The following is a 24,359-nucleotide window of genomic DNA, read 5'->3' on the forward strand; positions in this document are numbered from 1 at the left end:
AGGAGATCAGATGAGTACTGGGCATGTAAAGGGCATGTAAAAACAACGTTGATGCAATCTTTACTACAGCAATCACTGACGATTCTCTGACTTTTGTGTCATTTTATACTGATTTAATATAATACTGAACTTATTATATCAACAATCTTCTCTCATGAGCACACTACCTAAATTGACCGAGGTTACAGTGAAGACGAATATTTTCTACAGGCGCCACTCCATGTCGTCATTTCTCGTCTTTCGGATGAATTGCAATTCACGAAAAGAAACAGAATGAACTTTGAAAATGTTGGAAATTTTTCTATGAAAGTTTGTCCCGCCCTCGGGAGCAGCGAGGCTTTCCCATCCTCCCGCGTGAAGGCACAAACTTTACGCACAAGTTTCTTTCAGAAGCTCACCAGCTTTCCATGACCACGGGCGTGAGGTAAGAAACGTCACTTCTGACAATAAGAATGTAACTGAACAATATAATACACCGAGCATTTGGATTTTGACAGGACATCACATGAGCATAGACAAATACTGAATTACTGCGCCACGCGTCCTATTATATATTTTTATTTGATATTTTTTTGCTCTTGGCTATGATAAGTTTGAGTTAATAACAGCGTGGCTGCTATGCACGTTGAAACAATACAATTTAATGAAATAAATGTTTAATTTAGTATTATATTAAGTTTACAGTCTTCTCTAAAACTTTGAAAGTTTGCGCTTTACCTCCAAAATAGACTCTAATTTACCTAATGTCATGTCAAATTGACGAATTGTGTGTTTCCTCGTGCTTTAAATAACTATATGCGTTAAAACAGAGTTTGCACGTGCGTTTGGATTTGCGTATCAATGTGAACACGAGAATAAAGGTCAGTGCTTTTTTGCAAGACTACTGATACTCGAACAAACAACCCGAAATGCTTGTTTTCTTCGTGAAATGCAGCACTTAAAACTATTTCAGGATCCATCCTGTTGTGTCACAAACGTAGTTCTTAATCAACCACATTGTCTTTTAGTTCTGTTTTCCATGTGACTTATTATGAAAGCTGTACACTCAGAGGCAGCTTGGATCTGAGTGTTTCTAAGGCTTAGGTCAGAACTCTAAAAGCACCATAGCAGTGGTCCTGTGCCAGTTTAGGACTGCAAGATCTGGTAAAATGATTTTGTACCCTCTACACACAAAGACATCATTGATTCCCTTAATGGAGCTGGGCTGCACTTTGTGGTGTTTTGTGGTTGAACTGTGAAAGACAGAAGAACAGATGTTGAACTTATTTTGATGACCTGTAGATGGTGATTACATATACAGTGCATGTCGTTGTGTAACTTTGTTTTGAGTAAAGCATTGCATATTTTCTGACATTTGACAGATTGCATGTAATAGCTACAACAAGAATAAGTGTCTGTAGTAACTGTAGACTGCAGTATGATCTTCATTTTTCATAGAACACAACATGTGTGCCATTTCAGTGCAAGAAAAGTTTTTTTAAATCCTCTTTCTTTGTCCAGCTCATCATTTGGTGAGAATCTATACCAAAGACATGATATCTGGTACAAATGTAGGCCAAATAACAAAATAGTTTTCATACAGGGCATTTAAATCAGTTAGAAGCATTTCACACTGGTCAAATGTTTGGACACAGTTTTCCAGTGGATTTAATGGGAAAGATTGAATTAATCTCTGATTTTGAATTAAACTACTGCTTAGTAGGAAATGTCAAAAGTCTTTTGGCACCAATACAAGCACTGAGGATAAATAGCAAAAGTAAAATAGAAACCCCCTGGTTTTCAGTATTCACTCTGATTTGAAGTCACATCACTTGCTCACAGAATTTGGGCCCATGTACTCAGACTGCCTCCTCAGTCTGTCTCTCTGCAGCATGTTATACAAGGCAAAGCTCTAGGGATCTCATCAAATGCATTTAAAACTACTGTGCCGAATGTCTGCCAGTTTATACGGTAGAAAGGCTGTTGAAACAGTTTGTGCTCAACCAATTGAGCAGCTATAGCCAGATATTTACTGTCTGGTCTAAGAATGTGCCCAGCAGACTGTAGGATGAAGTCAGTTTTATTAAAGCACAATAGATACATTAAAAAAGCCAGATAAACTTTTCTCTTCACTAAACATCAAAGCCACTATTATCATGTGGTAAAATGGCACTGTGTCAAGTGATGTCTTGTCATTGTGGCTTTTTTTTCAACATTTGCAAAATGTTATTTGACCATAGTTTTTTCATTTTATATATTCCCTCTATTCAACATTGTTGTTTGCTACATTTCCATGTACAACATCCTTTATCCCGTGTGGTTTCATCGTAGTCAACATGGAAAAATTTATGTTTGACAAGTTATCAAATTAAAACAGGCTATTAAGCTGGAACAAAACATGTTTTTTGTAATAATTGGAAACACACCACTGATTTTTATCAAACTGAATTCCAAATAATGTTTGTACTGTAAACATGTCATTAATCTCTGTTTTTTGTTATTTTTCTGTATTTTTACAGGCTCAAACACACAGAACTACCTTCCTTTCTGAGCTAAATCTGGCTTGAATATATATTAGAAGAACTGACATTTTGTACACTTTTTAGGCAAAATGGACTTTCTAAAGGCAAGCTTGTTGTTTGGTTCGATCATTTTGTGTGTGGACATCTGTCTAAGCCAGACAGACTGCACAGGGGTTGACTGTCCTGTTCTGCAAAATTGCATCGAAACAGAGTTGGAGAATGGTGCCTGTTGTCCCAAATGCACACAAAAAGGCTGCACCTGTGAGGGGTACCAGTATTATGACTGTGTCCAAGCAGGATTCCAGAAAGGGAAAGTCCCAGAAGGAGAATCTTACTTTGTGGATTTCGGAAGCACCGAATGCTCCTGTCATCCGGGTGGAGGGAACATAAGCTGCATATTTCTATGCCATGAAATTCCCCCCAACTGTATTGATGTTTTACAGGCTGCAGATGGATGTCCACAATGTGGGCGTATTGGCTGTGTCCATGGTAACAAGAAGTATGAGGCAGGGCACTCCTTTCAGATAGATCAGTGCCAGGTTTGCCACTGTCCAAATGAGGGCGGCAAGATAATGTGCTCACCCATTCCTGGCTGTGACCTTCGGAGTGCTACTAAACCCATGTGGGTAACAACCACTGAAAACAATAGTCCTTTGAGAGACATTAACAGCGGTCATGACACCCAACAAACAAGTCACGGAGAACCATTTTCCAGGCATGCATTGGGAAACACTCTTCCACTGTATAAGCAAGACCCACCCAATTTTGGCTCGGAGGATTATGACGATACACTGGCAGGACCAACACGTTCTACTATTCAAAATCTGGCCCAACCTCTGGAATCTGCTGCTGTACCTCCAGATCACCCAAAGTCAAGCTCTGCTACCCTCATCTCTCATGATGACAGTACACATGAACTGAAGGAAAGTCAAACAGGCCCAAACCCAGTGAGGAGCAGTGAGGATGAGGTCAAACAAAATATAGAAACACCCACTACAGGGACTCATAAAAAAGCATCAATATCACCTACAACTGCAACCACGCAGAGAGTACAACAGGAAACTGGAGAAAGAACCATTAGGCATAGTAGTGACATGAAAAGAGTGTTACAGGAGACTTTAAAAGACACAGTCTACACTACCCATAGCAACACAGGGCGTCGACGCTTCGCCCAGGACAAACATGGTCAGGGTGGTCGTATTAGGAGTCAAGGCAACACAGGACAAGAAAAAGTGTCGTTGGTGCAAAGGCACTCACTTGGCAAAGAGGAACAGGGCTCATATCCTACTGTCCAGTTCGGTCCCACCAGCAAAGCTCCAATCAGGATGAGGGAGGAAGGTGAAGAGCATCAAAGACAACCTCAAACTCTCTACAACTACCAGTCTCAGGATGTGGAGGACGACTCAGAGGGTAAGTTTGAAACAATTCTGACCTTTTATAATCAGCTGCATCCTTACTCCCTTTAGTGATGATGGCTGAAAAGAAGTTGAATTTAAAAGAAATTTGAAACATCAAAACGGTTTGATTCATTCATTTCCATTGTGTGATGATAAACTGACACATAGTACTTCTCTCACATCCTGCCTTGCGAAGAAGAATTCATCATTACTCTTTTCAGGCTGGCAGATATCCAGGGGGGGAAGGCAAAAAACAATTGTTCATGTAAAATCTGTTTTCCTGAGATAGCATTTATCTACCTTACTTACAGGAAGTGACTATATTTACAACATATTTGTTTTAATGCACTCATATTTAGTTATGTGAAGAAAACCTGCCTTTTTTAATTTAAAGGTCTTAGGACATAATCAAAAAATGTTTGGCCTTACCAGGTGATCCTGCTTCCTTTTAAATTAAGAGGGAAAGTATCAGCTAGCTAATCAAAAACACCATTTTAATTTGCCATCACTAAGCGCTGAGTTTTGGCAGTTTGGTGGTCTCGAGCATTCAGGTGCATGCTGACACAATGCCAAGCAACCAAGATCAGCAATGATCTTAGAAATGTAATTGCTGCTGTCCATCAATGTCGGAAAGGTTCTAAGACCATTTCCAAATAATTTCAAGTCCATCACTGTAGAATGAGAAAAAAAATCACAAGAAGAAAACTTTCAAAAACAGCTGCCAATCTAAGCAGGAGTGGATGTTCCCACAAGTTCACCTCAAGGTCATACTGTGCAATGCTCTGTTGACTCTATAGGCCTCAGTTAGCATGTTAATTGTATAATTTAATGATCAAACAAACAGAAGGATTTCAAACAAGTATTTGGAACAGTTTACGGGAAAAATGTAAGTTTAAAAAATTGCCACAAGATACTTGAACAATGTGGAGTGATGATGTTTGGCTATAAAGCACAGGAACGTGTTTGGTGAAAATCAAATGCGACATATCAGCACAAACACCTTATACCAACTGTTGGGCACGGAGGTGGAGGGGTGATGATTTGGACTTGCTCTGCTGCTACATTATCTGGGTACTTGCAGCTATTTAATCCATCACAAACTCCTCTTTATACCAAAGTGTTTTGGAGTCAGATGTGAGGCCACCTGTCTGACAGCTGGGTCATGGAACAGGATAATGATCCCAGCACACCAGCAAATCTACAAGACTAGTTTTTGGTTGTTGTTATTTTTGTGAAACATAAAAGTGTGGTTTCTTTCTTTCTCACATGTCTGTAAATTCTTCATGTAGACCAACTACATGAAGAGCTATCAGAATAGACACATTTTTATCTTTTATGTTCAGCTGATTGACTAGTTGGGTTGGTTTTCTGACAAGTAGCCTCATAGTGTCTTATGAGATGTTAAAAACAGGCTTTCAAGAAAATAAAGAAAAAAATTAAGCAAAGCATGAATTGAGAGAAGTGCATACAAATCCAGAAATCAAAATAAGACAATATTGACTCAAAAAATTGCAAAGCAGTTGAAAAAATCACAACATTTTTGTTAGCCTACTTTGTTTAGTTTGTATACACACAAGTGTTGTACCTCAGCCTTTGGGCTTTGTGCACTGCAGCTTTACTACCTGTGTCTCTAATAGAGAATGGAGTGCCATATAATTATTCAAATTTATGCTTTAATCAAGAATTTTTATTTTATGCAGTACCATAAGTGTAAAGGACAGATAAAATTCTGTGCAAGGAAACCTAATTAAATTTGCTGTACTTTACAATTTTATATAACAGGTAGTCTCACTATATCAAAAGATTTTTTATGAGGAATTAAATTATGAATGAGTACAATTATTAGCAATGCCATTTAATCTATTCAAGCACTTCAGTGAAATTTCTAAGGAAGCTGTTTTAGGACTCTGAGGATTCTTTCTTATTAGTTGTGCTTTGTCCAGGAAAGTGAGATCTGTAGGTGCACAGTAAAGCTGCTTTACAGCACTGTGATTTTTGTTGAGACCTGTCAAGACTTTTCTTTCAGCACCTTGTCCCTAAAGGTATGTACAGTGTATGCTGAATGTATATATAATGTTTCTCTACACCACAAGAGGTGCATCTGCAGTACACTTAGACAAATTAAACTGGATCATATAGGTTGGAATTGAGATGGAAACCTGCGCAAATGTCAGTGAATGTCTTATTTTTATGACTTGTGGTTGTTTTCCAAGCTGTCCATAAGTCAGTTGCGATAAGCTTAAAATGAATTTGTAAATTATAGCTTGATGAAGTGTTTGAACTACACAGAGTGGTGGTTTTTTTTTCTCTCTCTCTCTAGGGAAAAGAAGCTTACTGGTCTGCAGATTGCAGGATGGAATGACACTGAGAATTTGCTTCACTGAAAGCAAGGTTTTCAGAGCGGTGACAAGTTAAAGTACAAACAGGAAAAAACCAACTGATAAGAAGCCTGACCTAGCTGTTATCAATGCTATTAGCAGAGGATGTTAAAGTTATTTGCACAGGAAAAGAAAAAGTATGCATAACAAGAGCATGGCCTTTTTTCTACAATCAGAAAAAAGTTGCTTTTGCAGCGGAGCAGGGCTCAAGATAATTTTTTTTTTCTTCAGTCTATAACTCCTGCTTATTTGCTCCCTTTTTTCCAGCCAGATGCAGTGTGTGCTCAGAAGGGGGATGGGATTGTTTAGGTTTTCTGATGCAAAGCTGACCTGGTATAGGATTTCTTGGGGGTTGTACCTGTGAGCGGCATTATGCTCATGTGATGAATGAGACCACTGTTATCGCTTGATTGCTAGACGCATCTCCCTGCTCCCTCACGAGTCAGTGCGATTACCCATCTCCCATGAGGCTGTTGGTTTCCCAATCTTCTTTGTAATTACCTCATTTGAAGCACACTTCCACCCAATTTCCTACTTTTGCAACCATATACCACTGCATTGAACTAAACTAAAAGAGTCTTAGACACAAATAAATGGTTACAACTAAAAGGATAAAAGGAAAGTTGAAATAAACTGGATAAGGAGTTGTTTTTATCAACAAAGTTGTCACAACATGTTGCATGTGGGAGTGGGTTGAGCTGATGTATAATTTTCCTTAGGATGAAACAGGAGGGTGAATTCCAGAGCAGGCCATGCAAGTGTTCATTTCTACTGTACCACTGCTGTAAAGATCGGTTTGAAGATGATAGTTCACTCTGGCTAATCCAGGGTGCCTTCTCGGTCATCTACAGTAATTTTGGCATGTCTCCCCTCCTCAACATGTCCTTACTGAAAACCGCCCAATGCACATATCACCCAGGCTTATTTAAAAGAAAAGAATGTGCTCCAGATGCAGAAAACCGCTCACACAAGACACCCACTGCATGAGTCAAAGAGTAACAGGACATTGAGCTTTGAGCAATTAGTATTCTTCAAATATATAATGAAGTAAATCTTTCATACACATGATTTTATTCAGGCTTCAGTGTTGTTATGATTTGTACTACAGAAAATAGCAACTGCTTATGAGACTTATAAAACTTGAAAACCACACCAGTTAGGTAGGAATTATTCCTCAATGTTATTTTTATCCAGCTGCTCCAAAATCAAGGAGTTGGATGAATTTCCTCTGGCAAGGAGTGAGCAAATTTCCCATGTACTGGTTTGTGAACACTTCTTGGAATATATATGGTATAATAAGGAAATGAGGGAGCGGGTTCAAATTACAAAAGTGTGGCAAATGTTTTTGGGAGAGGCGTGCAGTGGAATATATTTAACCCAATTTAATGAGTAAGGAAAACGAGTCTGATGCAGATGTTGCTCAGGTCAACATACAAACAAATGTGTCGGTTTTGACTAATGAGTGGCATCTTTTGGAAAGAGTCCTGACAGCTTAAAACACAAGTAATGACCAATTTCAACATGTGAATACTAATGCTTCATTCAGATTTTTTACTTTATTTGTATCAGGAGTATGAATAATTGGACTGGACGTATTCTGGTGAAATTAACAAGTGTTCATGTCTTCCAACATGCAACTTTAAGCCCATTTAAGTCTAAGTGGAAAACAGATTTTCTACATGATTACTGGCTCACTATCATAGGAAAATTAAGGCAAAAGTTGACAGTGGTAGAAATTTAATTAACTGTTTTGGAAATGAAGTCATGCTACAGAAGAGAACCCTCCCTGTGATGTCACTGCCAGCTGTTCTTGGATGGTCATGTCTTTCAAAGCACACAATATTTCTGCATGCACTCATGTTGAGGGTGTCACCTCCCTCCTTGTACAGGCCTGTAAACACACACACAGACAAACACAGACAGGCTTTTAGGCTGTAAGTGTCCAGCATGTGCATCCACATGAGTTTCTGTGTGCAGAACCATTTGCATGGGAGGTTTTTCAGTGGTTGTTGAGTCCTCTTTAATCCACCTGTATTGTAAATCAATGTCAGGACCACCAAAAGAAAAGATACGAGTCCTGATGAGGGACAGTGCAGTGCTTTATGACACCTTCGGACGTGTTGAGAGTTGCCCTTTTTGGTTGTTATTCTAGCTCCATATTTCCAGGGTGTGATGTCACCAGTTTTGAATTTAGACAAAGCAAAGCATCTGCTGTTAATGTTAGCCTAATGGACAGATATAATGACAAGGCTGCGAACAAAGAAATGTGCTTCAACCACCTTTTAAGGATATATCTAGCAACGCTGACAGCACAATAAATCAGGGTACTTTAATGATTGCACAGTTGAATGGGATAGGTTTCTCTGAAGGCTTAATTATAAGGACTGCCAAAGAGAAAAGAAGAGATTTGGTTAGATTAGACATAGCTTCGTTAAGCTAGTTTGTCTTTGTTTTCATCCTCAATAGCAATCTTGGTGTAAACAAAAAAACTAAATCCTTAAGAAACATGGTCATGAACTTGTTGTATTGTAACTGTATACCAAATTTGTGTTTGTTCATAACAAGTGAGCTGATTTGATCTGGAGAAGATGAATAGGAAGCGTAAGAATGATGATGCCTTTAATATACTTTTAAACAGGTTCAAATGGACTTCTTTCACTGCACAGCTGGCACGATACTGTTGTTAAGCATCAAGGAGACAATGTGCCTCACAAGGTTTAGATTTTCTCCATTTTAAACCTTTAAATTATGCACACTGCAGGTTTCACCCGCTCCGGTTTCGAGTAATTGCTTTGGTCTTATTATGTAGGTATGTCAAGGAGAGACATTTCAGCAGAAACAAGTGGATGTGGGAGTGCTGAACAGTCCTTAGGCTTTCTCACATATTGGTACTGAACGCCTTCTATTTAGAATTACAGCAAGATTTACATTTTCCTCTGCGTGACCTCTGCCCTCATTTATAAATTATGTTGCAACAGACTGTGCTGTTAGAGACCAATTAAAACTTTAGAGGCTTGTATATGTCTTTATTTATTTTTCTGCTGGTCATGCTAGTGGCATAGCTCCAGTGATGACTGTCCAGATTAAATTACCTGAAAAACTGCAGAATTAATTGCTTTAAAATTGTATAAAAATCTGTCATTTCTCTTGTAGTGCTACTGCTGTTTTCATTGATGTTTATTAAGTGTTTGTCTTCTTTGATCTTGCATGTTCTGACTGCCTAAGAAGACATGAATGTCCTAAGTTGTATCTTGTACAGTAGTGTAGGGGCCACAAATCAATGCTGGAATGCACTGCCCTGTTTTTGAAAGAGCATTTTGCTCTGATGTGTGTTTTGCAATGTCCGCAACCTTTTTAAAAAGAGGTGCTAATACATTACCCTTTCTCGTTGCTACAGCGGCGATTAACCGGGATGAAAAGTAAAAGAGGAAAAAAAAAAGGAATAGTTTTGCTCCAGAGGCAATTTCATAGAGTTTTGGGTTTCATACTTTTCCCTGCCAATTTCAGTGACTGCAGTGGAGGACTCTGAAAACACACATTGTACTTGCTATTCTCAACCTGTCATCTCCAAAGAGTTAAGTGTCCTAGAAAGGGAAAATGTTTGGTTGCATTTCAGATATCAATAACCAGATTTTACAGCATCACACTAATGGGATTTTCAGAGGGCAAAATTTAATAATACCACTTAATTTGATTTCAAATTCTAAACATTTTTTTTTTCATTTGCTTGCTCCCAAGAACTGGCTGTGCTGAGAGGAGTGAATTTGGATCTAGATGTCTGTGTTTCCTTACAGTGTCTGTCAAAGAGCTGTTGAAGACCTGCTGTGAGACTGGAGAGAAATGGGCTTCAACTAATGGTCACTGCAACAACATGGAGCCACCCACTAAAGATATGCACTCCATTTGCTGGTGAGCCCATTATGTAACACTCAGTCAACACATCAAAAAGGTGAACATTAGGATTTTGAAAAAAATACAGTACCAGTCAAAAGTTTGGACACACTTTCCCATTAAATCCAATGTGTGCAAACATTTGACTTGTAATGTAATGGAAAAGAAGCTTCCACATTAAAAAAAATTCTTGCTTATTATTTAATTGATTAATCACATTTTAATTAATTTGACTTTGCAAAACTGCATGGTTCTCAGAACTGGGGCTGTTTAATTATTAAGATTGACATTTAAGCTTCTCCTTCTAATCAAATTCCTAGAAACCTAAGAACAGAGTTCACTCAAGTCTGTGACAGCCTGCTTGGGAAGGATTGTTGTCCCTGTATGGCCCCAGTTGCAATCCAAACACTTCTGTAGTTGTTTCTCATGTGTGCCTTTCACTGTCAGGACTGCCCAACAACAGTGCTGCCTCGGTTCCCTGAGAGAAAGCCAGTGCTTGGCAGGAATAAATGCAGCCAGAGCAGGAAATATGTGTGAAGAAAATGCCAGCACTAAATGTGGGATTGACTCCTACAAGGCAAGTATCAGTGAGCAGGTACTGTTGCAAAGGGATGCTTTGACATACATCCTTGACATAAATTTCAAGCACACCAAATTGACACTGCAGTCTTTGAGGAACCTTAGTCTCTGTGATGTGTTAGGATTATGCTGTGGTTCACATTCCACTATTTCAGCACTGTATTTAATTTAGACAAACTTATTTTCATATTACATTTATAGATTCCTACAGCCCTACAGACTTTATTTTAAAAGCAAATAATATCAACAGTTGGCCTTTGAAACTGTGGAAATAAAAGTGACAGTCTGTTTTTATTTTAATGAGGGTCTAGTAACTGACTGCATCACATCAGTGTTTGTCTGGATTTCCAAACCCACTCATCTGATCTGTGTTGAAGGAATGCAGCTGTTCAGAGGCAATTCAGCACCTTGAAGCCATTATTGACACTTCTGTGTCGTACTGTTGAATATTGGTTTTTACCACCTTTCTCAGGTATCCCTGTAGTTTTAGTAATATCATTCCTTCTCCAGTCACACAACATGACACCACTGTTTATTTCAGGGTTGTTTTTAGCCATGCTGCTATGCACTCACTGTGGTAAACTTGCTTGCAAGATACTGTGCACGAGAAGACTTTACTTAAATTTCTACATTTAAAGTTAAACCCACAGAGATGAAAAGTCAGGAACTCTGTAAATTATTTTTGCATGTTGAAGGCTTTGGCTGTGTGCTGAAACCAGTCTGCTAACGTCCAAAAATAGCTTATCTTTCAAAGACAGCTCCTCCAAAAACTCGACATGATCCAAGACTACCTGATGGAAGAGTGTTAAAACAGCTTTTGTGGACTTCAGGACTGCTGTAGCTGCTGCTCTCTTGGGCTGCTGTTCCACAAAGAGGGACATCGCTGTGAAGCCCACCACTACCTTGGTTTCCACTGCCAACACATTTTTCTAACCTGCTGTGAGGGGGAGGAGAGGAGGCACACTATCAGAGAGAGGCCGGCTCTGGATTCCACTCCAGGTCCAAGAAGAGGTATTATGAACTAATACTTACATGCATAAATACACAGGCTAGAAATAAAGACATAAAGAGAAGCTGTTTTTTGGTGGAATGCATTTCCAGGAACATTTATATGAATTTTTAAAAGAAAATCAATTTTTTTAAAGTAGTTGTTAAAGGATCTCTCCTCAGCCTGCTGAAAAATAGTGCACCTAATAGCCTTGTTCACCCCATGCACTGTAATTCTAAGAGATCTAATGCCTGGTGCCTGCTGGGCATTGTATTCAGTCCTTTTCCTGTAAACTGCTGTATGGTTGAACATTTGCTTACGCAGATTTATTTTGGCTGCTACAAGCTGAAAAAGGCTCATATATTGAAGCTTTTTTTTTTGCCTTGTGGTCATGACTGATAAGGAACATTTGTTTGGGATGACAATTAGAATTTGTTTTATTTATTTTTTTTATGCCACAGATTTTGCCAAGAATCAGAATTTAAAAAAAATCACACGTCTTTTGTTACATTTCATCTTGTTTCTGTGTCTTGTGATAAGAAGCCATTAAATGATGAATGTACATGATGTGGCAGTACAGAGAATAAATATTGCAAGAAAAAATAAATTAAATATTTGATTGTGTGTAAACACGGCTTCCTTACTCTAATTATCTGTGTATTTAAAATACATTTTTCTTTGTGTTTTTTTTTTTTTGTTTTTTTTTGTTTTTGCCTCTATGAACAAAGGCTGTTGTCACAATAATTTTCCCTGTGTCATAGTATCAGACCTCCCATACCCTAAAGAGGCATTCTCTATCGGTGAGGAGCAGGACGGGGAGAATGCAGTGGAGGGTCCCGTGGAGGTGGAAGACATGGATGAGTGCTTGATATATGAGGGCAACATCTGCCACCACAAATGTGTCAACACGCCTGGTTCTTTCCGGTGTGAGTGCTTTCCCGGGTATGTGCTGCAGGACGACGCTTACACTTGCGCAGAAGGTATAGTGAAAATCACCAATCATGTTTTGTCACTGTGACATTTCCACAGATGCTAACGCACAGGAAAGGCCCTCTCTGTTCCATTAACTTTTTAAAGTATGATATACACCCTGTATGCATGTCAGAAAGACCCCATTTACTCTGTCCCGTTTGAGTTCCTTCCTGCCTGCAAGGCCTGATACAGCCTAATAATAATTATTCTTTTCTTACACTAACATCCCTTTCCTGGATCTGACTACTCACATCTCTGCTCAAAAAGCATTTCAGCTTTTTTTTTTTCATTTGTTGTTTATCATTTCTGCTTTTTATTTATTTATTTTTGTCAATGCTTGATCTCAGTTTGCTCAGATGTACAGTTAAGAAGACTTTATACGTAATGCAATATAACGAGCCAGACTTTTATCAGCAGTGGCTTTTACCAACCCAAGCCTGTCTCAACAGGATTCTAATGCCGGAGTTCTCTGCAAATTACAGTGAGGTATGGGGTGCACTAATAAAACCAAATGTTTGTCTGCAGGCTGTGCTTTTTCCTGTCTCACCTTCATTGCCATTACAACTTTCATCCATAGCCACTAGCCTCATATCTATGCATGGAAATGCAAGGATTGCACAAGTCTCTAACTAAGAAGATTGAAGATGATGGAGAGGTAGAATTAGTGATTACAGTGCAATTCATTGCTTCTCTGCTGACATTTTTCATGTTCATGCAGAGGTGGTGGAGGAAGAGAACAGACTGAGGGAGGGGACCACCTCACCACTTCCACCTCCCACCCAGCCAATTGTCCCACTCAACCCCTGTGAAGGTTAGACACGCAGCTTAATCACGGGAAAGACAGCTTACAACGAGCACTTTAATTTATCCATATGTCTTCATCTGAGAGTGGAATATACATTTGAACATGCTTGAACATGCTTAAAGGAGAAGACGGCACAGACTGTCACAATCTGACCAGTTAGTATTTCAACCTCACACTTGCCATGAAATCTAAATGTGCTGCAAATGTCAAACAGAAGCAGCATTTTGGATTTTACCTCTCATTCTCATGCTCCAGGGTGGATGTCTATTTTATTGTGGGCCAAAACTGTGAAATAGAATATGCCCTGTTAGACATCAGCCTTGAAAAAGGAAATGAGCAAGCAACAATTCAATAAATACTGTTACGTCTCCCACGCAGACCTTCAAAGCTCTTCTCTGTTTCTGTGGGAACATTACAATGTGAAGCAATTGTACTGTGAGTTTTATGTGACCTGACTATGCAGTATTAATTTCAGGAAATGACATCTGTGAGCAACAGTGCACCCCAGTGGGCGGAAGGCCACAGTGCTCCTGTTCATCAGGATTCTCCCTCAGAGCCGATGGGCGCTCTTGTGAAGGTAAAGAACTAAAACATCGTTATCAAGATGAAAAGTTTTCTTACATCACACTTTGGTTGCATGTGGAAATTATGTGTAATGACAGAGGTGCACAAAAGGAGCTTAAATTTTAGCCCTCATCCTAGTTTTCTTTTCCAGCCAGAGGAATTTGGTTCCAGCTGAGGAAACTTTCTTGGCGAGACTGTCACTGATTTGTCTTCTTTCACTCATCAGCGCTTCTAGATCTGCAGTGGAGATACAGCTCTAATCCTCTGTGGGAGTTTTCATCTTGTTCCTCAACTGAGTCTATACCAGAGGGATTATCCCAACTATCCATGCATTATCATGATATATCTCACCCAGTGCATGCCATAGATACCCATTATTTTCCACAGAATGGTGGTGGACTGTGTGTTTTATCATGAGGTTAATCAGCTGCTGCTCTGTGTCTAAGCTGTCTCCCAGGGAATACATACTGTATATGAGCCATAACCAGTGAAATGCCTTCTGCTTGACAGCAGCAAGCTGTGGCAGCGGTTGCACAGAAAATGGCTAAGTGCGGTGACAAATTTCTCATTGTGTGGATGTTATTCCCAGTGGCCATGTCCCTAATCTCTCTCCTGGAGTAGGGTTCAACCTGTCCCTTTAATCTGTGTCTAACCGCTGACTGTCACACACAGAACACTCTGTTCTTGACGTTCATTGCACATCTTGTCTGCTTTTGCTAAATCTGTTTACCTGGCCTCAACATCTGTGTTCTTCATTGTTTATACATGGTTTATACAGTCTCTTTTCACTCACACATTTGTCTTTATTCTTTTCTCCAGACATAAATGAGTGTTTGTCCTCACGTGCCTGCCAGTTCAATGAGCGCTGCATAAATACTGCAGGGAGTTATTCCTGTCAGAGACTGATCACCTGTCCCCCCGGATACCAGCTCAACAATGACATTTGTGAAGGTACTCTGCCCCTTATCAGCAATGAGCAGCATCAAAATGCTCACTTCCACCTACTGTGAATATAGAGTGTAACAGAGGATTTTGTATTGCTGGATGCTAACAATGAAAGAAAAGTGCATTGTTCAGGAACAATCACTTTTACTATCCTCATGAGTGTGATATTTAAAAAGACATTTATAGGCAATAATTATCTCATGTTTTATTTTAACAAAAACAAGAGGGAATAAGAAAATACCTTACTCTAGTTTCTATTGTTGCTGCTTGCTGGTAACTCTAAGAAGACCTGCCTGGCTTGTCTTTCTCTGTGGTGTCCAACTTTGGGTTGTAAGAGTAAACCTCCAAATATGTCTCATTGTTTCCATGCACCAATTCGTATCACCCCCAAAATCAAATCCATTTCTGAGATTTCCTGAAAATTTCTACAAAATTTATATAACTTTTTGAGTTATGTTGCTAACAGACAGACAGTTGTATTGAACTGTTCACTTTTTACAAGCTAAATGGTCCATTTCCCTTTTAATCCAAATGAAGGCTCCTCTAAAATAACTTCAGATCCTAAATAGACTACATGACCATTTTTCAGCTTTGCCTCATGGCATCTTATATTCGTCTGGTCCCAGACCAGCCTGCTAAATTTTTAGGTCTCGTCTTGATAAAGTTTCTTTCATTGCATCTTAAAGTTTTGGCTAGAATTAGAGGATGCAGAAATGATTTGTACTCATATCCAAATAGACCATTTGGATTTGAGTTGTCTGATTTTAATTTGATGCCAAGTGAGGACCTGGACATCAGAACATTGCAGTATTAGTTTTAGCAGCCTTCCCCATGGAGATTTGATTGGATGCTCTGAACATTTTGATATTATTTTATGTGTAAATGTAACTGTGAACAACTCCTGAACTGTTGTCTTATCACAGAAGAACCTTTCCATATTTTCTATTTAAAACCTCTCTTTGAATGCCTGATTATTTTACTGAGTTTTTTTGTATTGTTAATTGTGAGATTTTTAAAGACAGTTTTTTATTTCTTGTTTTCTTGATCTCTAGAAACATTTTGCTGACGTCAAATTCAAAATAAGCTATTGTGGCTTTCATAAAGATAAGGATCCAAAAATGCTGGCATTTGCAGGAGACTGGCTCTGGGTGGTGTAGACATAAATAAACTGTAGTACTTCTGGGAAACTAACAAACCAAAAGTGCTGCAAGGCATGAAACTCAACAAGTGCCAAACACACAGAAATCCAAATAAGACAAGGATCTGGTCATGAACAAAAGAGACTGGGGAGTCTATGTCCAAGGGAGAGTATTGATTAACTAAACACTTTTAAGCTATCAGCAAACTGAATCAAGTCTTTTGATCAAATAGTCAGACTGACTGTTATAATCATTATATTATAGTGGCTTAATATAGTCTTTTTCTTTTTCAGAAAGGTCATAAAGTCAGCAAAAGAATTAGGAAAAGAGAAAAACTACAACAATAACAGAAAATTCTGACTTTGTTTTGCAGCAGTGAAACTACAGATTAAAGAAAAAGTATTTTGCCTAATGGCTTCTTATGCTTTATCCTCTATATAATGATTATGAACTTAGTATAATAAGATACTAAATGCTGATTTATTATAAAAGTTGGTTATCCAGAGAGATGTAATTACAAGATGCCTCCTGTCTTCATTATTATTTGTTTAAATCAAAGTTAATACCACTTAAGGATGGTCCAGTGTTTTCTAGGAAATTAGGGAGTATTTAACAACTCTCCCTTATCATATATAGAATGTGACCAGCTTTTAAGGTGGACACTTAGCAATACTCTGTTAGCCAGACCACAAGTCAATCTAAGTACAAAATAGAACAGCATAATGTCCAAAACGGTAAAGAAACAGCCCTAAATCTGTAAAGAAACAACACACAACCACAATGAGATACCATGACATAAGCATACATTTTTCCACAAACATTAATATTTCTCATTTTCCCCAACAATAGCACACAGTAACATAGTACACTTGCATTATCCAGAGCATGTGAGGAGATTAGAGCAAGATCATACCTGTAATAATCTGTTAAAATGATCTAAAAGAACTTCTGCACCAAATATTAATAACATGTTAGATTGTACACATGTTGGAAGCTTATACATATACAAAGTGAAACAGGAAAATACTGTCAGGGGTTCAAAGGGGTTGAATTTTCTCAAATATCACATAACATCAGCGACAGGAGACGGACTGTTTTTTTTTAGGTTTGCTGAGCTCCTTCTCTGCTGGGAGGGAAGTCACAGCCAATTTCTCAAACATTTATCCTACCTCCTGGTTTTTCTCTCTGTCTTCATCGGTGTCAGGCTCACTCAGCTACTTGCAGACTCTGCCAGGTTTGTGTGAGAAGGAAGAAGCTTAATCACTATCTCCTGTTTAGAGACCTACCCTATATCTGGCAGGGCTGCCTGCCAGAGCTGGTTTAGGCTTTTGCAGCAATTACAGTGGCAAAACTTTGTAAACCTGCTTTAAAACATAGGACATCTATGGTTTAGTAACACACACACAAACACACACGTAAACACTGCATTTTGTCATTCGTTCATTCATTTTTTTTCTATACAGCTTAGTCCAATTCAGGGTCGTGGCATTTTGTGTCATTCCTCTCCAAGTTTGGTTCGTTGTAAAGCAGGACTTAGAGGTAAATTACCTAGTAGACAAGTGGTATAGGGCTCTGGGGTAGCATACTGGATTGATTGCTGACACTTTGCACAGGAAAGCTGATGTTTGTGACTTGTGTTGTTTTGTCTCATTACTTATATTCATCTAATTAAACTAACAGGCTGTCATTCAGGCAATTTTGCTTGTAATAAGATTGATTAGTAAATACAATGCTCCTAGACTGCAATAACTGCAGTAAAAGTGAAATGTGCAGTCACAGTGCCACCTAGTGGAAAGAGATGGTATTACATGTAAGCTTTTGCAGTTCATTTCTTAAGGTAGTATTTACTTGCAAATTTTCCTCTCCCATAGACACCAATGAGTGTGAGCAGAACCATAACTGTGGAGTTGGCTTTGAATGTGTGAATACACATGGCTCATTCAGGTGCAACCCCAAGATTCGATGTCCTGTAGGCTTCAACCCGGACCCACAAGGCATCTGTGTAGGTAAGAAAATCCACTAGGTACTTTTTTACATACATAAATACATATTTGTCCTTTTAAATTCACTACAATAGTAGATGATACACATAATAGGACAAGGAAAACAAAATTGTGATACATGGAAAGGAGTTTTAGCTTTTCATATGACCAAAATTTGCTACTCATCTATTTGTCTGAGTCAGAACTGATTTTAGTAGTAGTTTGTCTTTTGTTATGGCTTTAGAGATGAGTGTATGGGGGGTTTCATGCAGGTAAACAAAAAGAAAAAATATACACAAGGTGATTACTTCATTGTATTTAAATCAAATGAACAGAAAGATTTAGAGATTCCTTATCTCGTTTCCAAAAAAGTGGACAATCAGGGAAGAAATTTCCCCACGGATGAATCATTGTCTGTGTACAATATGCAGATGAATCAGCAGAGCTGCAGTGACAGAGGGGTTAAATGCCACACAGACAGGAGATCAGAGAAGTTGCTGTTAGGGTTGCAAAGGGGTGGATAAAAGTCAATCCTCTGTCCTCCTTCAGTGCAAACTGATGCTGTGGAATTAGCCCCCAGGGACAGGAACTGTGGCATGTCTAGGCAGCAGACACCACTATAAAAGGAGTGTAGAAGAAATGCTCTGTGAAATGACAAAATGAAGAAAATGTAAGACACATGCACACAACAAAGTTATCCAGGCGAATGCATCTGTGTGATGTGTGTTTGCTTTGATATCACAGGGCAGTGTGGCTAAAGAGATGCCCTCTGGTTTTGAGTCAGTGGGGCTTTCCTCCGCTTCTAGATGTCTTCACCTTTATCTCACTCCCTCTATGTGTCTCTCCATACCAGACATTGATGAGTGTGGTGCTTTGACCCAACCTTGCGGTCCAGGTTTCAACTGTGTCAACACAGCAGGATCTTACGTGTGCAACAGGATGATAATATGTAGCCGTGGCTATCATGCCAGTTCTGATGGATCCAGATGTGTTGGTATGAGATGTAATCGTACTTTCTGCATGCATTATCAGATCAGATATGCAAACTCAAATTCAATGTCAGAAGAAGATGTGTTGCAGCAGAGGTTGGGGTTTATCTCACCCACACAGAATGTGAAATTTTTATCTCCTGAAAGGATTATTTATTATTTGATAAACTATAGAGGACATCAAAAGTAAGTGGACAAAAATATGCCATGTGTGATGCACTTTGAGTTTATAAACACAGTGACAGGAGCTGAATGTCTTTAGTGTCAATTAAAAGAGTTAATGTGTTTTTTTTTAGATGTGAATGAATGTGAGAACAATCAGAATAAATGTGGAGAGGGCCAGTGTCTCAATGTGCCAGGCTCCTATCGTTGTGAGTGCCAGACAGGCTACCAGTATGACTCGTTCCGGAGGATGTGTGTAGGTATGTTGAATATTATTTATGCCATTTGAGTAGGAACGTTTGCTAAACTGTAAAAGGAAAAAAAAACTTTTACATCTTAGTTTTGTCTCCTTCCTCCAGTTTCCTGTTCATCCTGTTATTCCTTTCCTTTGTCATGCTTCATCACTTTTTCAATCTTATGCACTATCCATGCCTCCCCTGCTCCTCCTGCTTATTATTCTGTGGCAGGGAGAGCTGCTGCTGTTTCCTAATAGCCACCGAGTTACCGATCACATCTCCTGCCCCCTTCTGCTGCTGCTGGTGCTCCCTCTTTTTGAAATTCATTGCGTTACGCTGTGACTCTCAAAATGATTTACTCTTTTCAAGTGTTTAGACTATCAGCAGATACATGATCCCCTCACATCCCGCTCTCATTGACATGCACACACACACTTGCACACACATATAGTTATGCAGGCCAACAAACCTTGCGCACATGCATTTGCACACATGGGTGCAAACACACAAATGCAGCAGGCCCTTACTAAGGTATGATGAAAATGATGATGATGCTGATGATGCTTCCTCTTAGATGTGAACGAGTGTTGGCGCTACCCAGGCCGTCTGTGTGCCCAGACCTGTGAGAACACCCCGGGCTCCTACGAGTGCTCGTGCACCTCTGGTTTCCGCTTATCTGGTGATGGCAAGAACTGTGAAGGTGTGTTTGCGTTAATGTCAGTCAGCATGGGTGTGTGTACATGTTGATGCTTGTTTCTGTGAATTTGTGCGTGAAAATATGCCTGTCTGTGTGTTTTTGATGGGACACCAGGCTTGTGTGCATTCAGCAGTTCAGTTTTACAGGCCATTGCTGATATTGAAAGTATAATTAGATGGATTAGTGTATTTTACTGTACCTAATGCCATGTCTTCAAGTGGGAACCACTAAATGCATAATTGGCTTAATAACAACATCTTGTTTATATCTCAGATTAAAACATTGAAGATTATTTGATCAAGTGAATTGTGACAGTAATGAGCTCTAACCTCTAATCTCTAGATGTGAATGAATGTCTGACCAACCCATGCAGTCAGGAGTGTTCCAACATTTACGGTTCCTACCAATGCTACTGCAGAATGGGCTACCACCTCAGGGAGGATGGGCATACCTGTGAAGGTGCGGCGTGCTGTATGATACACCACAAACATCACATTCATTCCACATGCACAAATCAGTGTCACATTATTCATCATCCTTCTCACTCAGACATCAACGAGTGTTCCCGGAGCATTGGTCATCTGTGCACCTATAAGTGTGTGAATGTTCCAGGGAGTTACCAGTGCGCTTGTCCTGAATATGGTTACACCGTGTCTCCAAATGGAAGATCTTGCAGAGGTGAATGAATGAAGAACATTTCCCCACCCCCTCTGTTTTAACCATGAGTGCTGCAGCTGCTCTAAAATTGATTTTAAAAATTTCTCAGCACCTATTTAATTCTTCATAGAGTGTGCGGTAATGGATCTGCTCAGATAAGTATAATTGGTAGTCTTATAGGGGTGCAGTAATTACACACTCAATAAAACTTTATTGGCCAAAAATCTTGTCTTGCTAATTAGATTTTTTTTCTTTTAACAGAAGCAGTCTTTCTTCCTAATAGATCTGTTCTCCTGTGACGAACACCAGAAGTAAAACAGGCCTTCTGAACTTATTGTGTGTTTTAGATATTGATGAGTGTGCCACAGGGGCCCATAACTGCTCTTTAGCAGAGACCTGCTACAACATCCAAGGAGGGTACCGCTGCCTTTCTTTGAGCTGTCCACCAAACTACCGCAAAGTGTCCGACACGTAAGTACTAACATATTGGAACAGACTGAGGCAGGCATGTTATGCTGCTTTTTCACAAGTTGACCAGATTTCCTGAGGCCTTAATGAAATGTCTATGATAAGCTTTGGTCAAAATATAGTGCCAAGGTTATGTTTTTTCTGCACTTTTGAGTTAGAAGTTGCTTTAGACACTGAAATATGTGCCCTCAAACACAAATTATTATTTTTATTATAGTATGGCCTCTTTAATCTTTGAAAAGTTTGACACTATAATGTTTTTGTGATTGTATGACTCAGGACAATGACATAAAGATTTTTTTTCTTCTTTAAAAACAAGAAAATGAAAGGAAGCAACAGTCATAATTCATAACAAGTCTTATAACCCCTACCCAAATAGCATCAGTTAGTTGAAGGACTGATATATATAATTATATAGTCTATTTTGAAATTGTTGAAAAGCAGGATTTCTCTAGATATATTTGATGTTCTTTTATTATTAATGCATAGTGTCAAGGTGTGTAGAGGATGAAGGATCTAAATGCAGGGTGAAGAGGCAGGCTGACATACAGACTGATGGTTCACTGAAGAATTGAAGAAAATAAAAAGGCGCTGCACAGGCAGGATGAGTAAAAGAGTAAAGCCTGGTACACACATAACATTTTTTTTTACTCTTATGAGATTTTTTATCTAGTTGAGACCTCACACGTGAAGATAAAAAAATCGGTTTTGATCGTATTGTGTGTGGTGTGCTCTGAAAATATAATCATAAAACAACACACATATAACGATGCTGTCCAGCAACTCATCTACAATCTAGTCCTCTGAGCCAGACAAACGTCGAAACATAGAAGACGAACCATAGCAACAACCGGCAAAAAAACGAAGAAGAAGAAACATAGTAACTATCGGAGAACACAACACACAGCATGGAAGAGGATATATAGGATGAGGTAATGATGGTGATCTTGGAACTATTGTTAACAGACAAATAGAGAAATTAAAAAATAACCGACTGGAGTCGGCGTGAACACAAACTTTATTTACTTTCTTGTTCCCCAGCCAGCTCGCTCTCTGATTGGCTACATCCCATACCACGTCACCATCCATGCAGTCAGAATGCACGAGTCGTCCGCGTTCCTCAGAAATTGGCTCTGAAATATTGAACATGTTCAATTTTCCCAATTGTCGGCTACGACCCGTTTCGGAGCGGATTGTCGGGACATGTCGGCTCGTAACACATCACAGACCAAATGATGATGGACAGGGAAATCTCACGATGGTCGGGCGTTTGCCGTCCGAAGAGGCAAAATCGGGACAATAACAGCCCAAAAACCGTTGTTTGTACCAGGCTTAACCCAAGACTAAAAAAGAAAAGAAACCAAAACTAAGACACAGATTAAGGAACAGGAGGGATAACAGTGGAGCAAAAACAAGAGGGATCTAGGAGTGAACAAAAGAAACCAAGGGGATATACAAGTACTGAGGACAACTAACTAAATGAAGAGCAGGGGCAGCAATCAGTTAAGACCTGGTGTTCATGTTTTAGAGGTAACCCTACTTTAACACACCTGAATTAAATAAATGACTTGTTAACAGGCTTGATCAATGAGCCTGGAAAAGCAATTTCCCCACTGGGACTGGGACTAAAAAAGGTTTTCATATTCTCATTCTTATAGCAAAGAATTTAATAAGGAAGGTTATTAATCTGAATCATGTGTGGTGAAGTAGGAACACTAAGACATGCAGGGCAGGGGTCCTGGAGATCTGGACTGAGAAATACTGCTTCAGGACAACATTGTGCAACATTGTTTAAAGGGGCTTTAAAAATGAAGTTTTCCTTGTGTCCTTTCTAGACGCTGCGAGCGAATCAGTTGTCCCAACTATGTGGAGTGTCAGAACTCTCCTCTAAAAATCACCTACTACTACCTCAGCTACCAGTCCAACATTGTCATCCCGGCTCAGATCTTCCGCATTGGACCCTCTCCTGCTTACTCTGGTGACAACGTTATTGTGACAATCACGCAGGGAAACGAGGAGAACTACTTCAGCACAAGGAAGTTGAATGCCTACACGGGTGCTGTGTACTTGCAGCGACAGGTTCAGGGTCCAAGGGATTTCCTAATCACTGTAGAGATGAAGCTTTGGCGACAGGGGACGTTTACCACTTTCCAGGCCAAGATCTATGTATTCATCACAGCCAACCTGCTCTAACGACTGCTGTGCTGCAGCCATCATGGACCTTAGCACAGCTCTCGAGGAGTCCTCTTATCAATATTTAACAAAGCCACTGTCTGTTGTGACGGGTTTAAACATTTAGTCCTGCTTTAATTAGCCGATGCTAATATAAAAATGTTGCTGTAACAGAAATGGAAAGAAAAAACTGAATGCTTTGTGTCAGTTTGTGTTTTGACTATTGCATTAAAATCATGTAACATGTTGCTTCAAAACATTTTCAGAACAGTTTATAAAGAATCAAATCTAATCTTTTTATTTTCTCCTTTTGGGTCCAGATTATGGCACAAAAATGTAACTTTCTGACATAACTAGATGTATGTAATGGCAAGAAATTACAGTACGTAACCAACTTTTCCATATCATCTATCATTACAATCTCCCTGATATCACATTTGTCATTTGATATCTGTGATTAAGCTTTTTATTTTTGTTTGTTTCCATTACAGAACACATTAAGTTTATTTCTCTTAACCTGCACTGCCGCTTTTGTTTTGTTTTTGAAGTACTTTACAAATAATTTAATGATTCTCCATGTGTATTTTGGTGTATTTTGTATCTTTTAATGAGACATACTATGGATGGATGTATCATATTTTTATGCTTCAAATAGCAATGAAATATTTTAGTAAAATATTAAAAGAAAAAAGGAGCACGTGTATTTTTAATATAATCCCTTTGTTTTGTTTTGGACACACTTGTTTGATGATGCAGCATTATCTTACATCTATACATTTTTGAAGTTGTTGAAATATCTGTGCTAATATTTTCATATCTGTTCAAACCTTACTGGTG

At 39.0% G+C, this 24,359-nt stretch overlaps 1 protein-coding gene across 1 annotated transcript; it reads left to right on the forward strand.

Moving 5' to 3' along the window:
* Positions 1 to 357: 357 nt before the first annotated feature.
* On the forward strand, positions 358 to 23,980 carry LOC121651435 (fibulin-2-like). The gene is made up of 17 exons (XM_042003654.1): positions 358 to 424; positions 2,499 to 3,911; positions 10,071 to 10,185; positions 10,615 to 10,744; positions 11,577 to 11,757; positions 12,496 to 12,714; positions 13,425 to 13,517; positions 13,987 to 14,088; positions 14,895 to 15,026; positions 18,031 to 18,165; positions 18,995 to 19,135; positions 19,427 to 19,552; positions 20,103 to 20,228; positions 20,568 to 20,684; positions 20,775 to 20,903; positions 21,230 to 21,353; positions 23,186 to 23,980. Exons 2-17 carry the CDS (start codon positions 2,591 to 2,593, stop codon positions 23,541 to 23,543), a joined length of 3,549 nt encoding a protein of 1,182 aa, XP_041859588.1. The 5' UTR covers positions 358 to 424; positions 2,499 to 2,590; the 3' UTR covers positions 23,544 to 23,980.
* Positions 23,981 to 24,359: the final 379 nt, after the last annotated feature.

This window comes from Melanotaenia boesemani, chromosome 13, assembly GCF_017639745.1.
Source record: "Melanotaenia boesemani isolate fMelBoe1 chromosome 13, fMelBoe1.pri, whole genome shotgun sequence".
Lineage (NCBI taxonomy): Eukaryota > Metazoa > Chordata > Actinopteri > Atheriniformes > Melanotaeniidae > Melanotaenia > Melanotaenia boesemani.

What these genes read in the sequence shown, in the direction of transcription:
- LOC121651435 (XM_042003654.1), top strand. Translation starts at nt 2,591, where the DNA reads ATGGACTTTCTAAAGGCAAGCTTGTTGTTTGGTTCGATCATTTTGTGT. An exon ending in CGCTTACACTTGCGCAGAAG is followed by an intron (nt 12,715 to 13,424) that starts GTATAGTGAAAA and finishes ATGTTCATGCAG; the next exon opens with AGGTGGTGGAGGAAGAGAAC. An exon ending in CCCACAAGGCATCTGTGTAG is followed by an intron (nt 18,166 to 18,994) that starts GTAAGAAAATCC and finishes TCTCCATACCAG; the next exon opens with ACATTGATGAGTGTGGTGCT.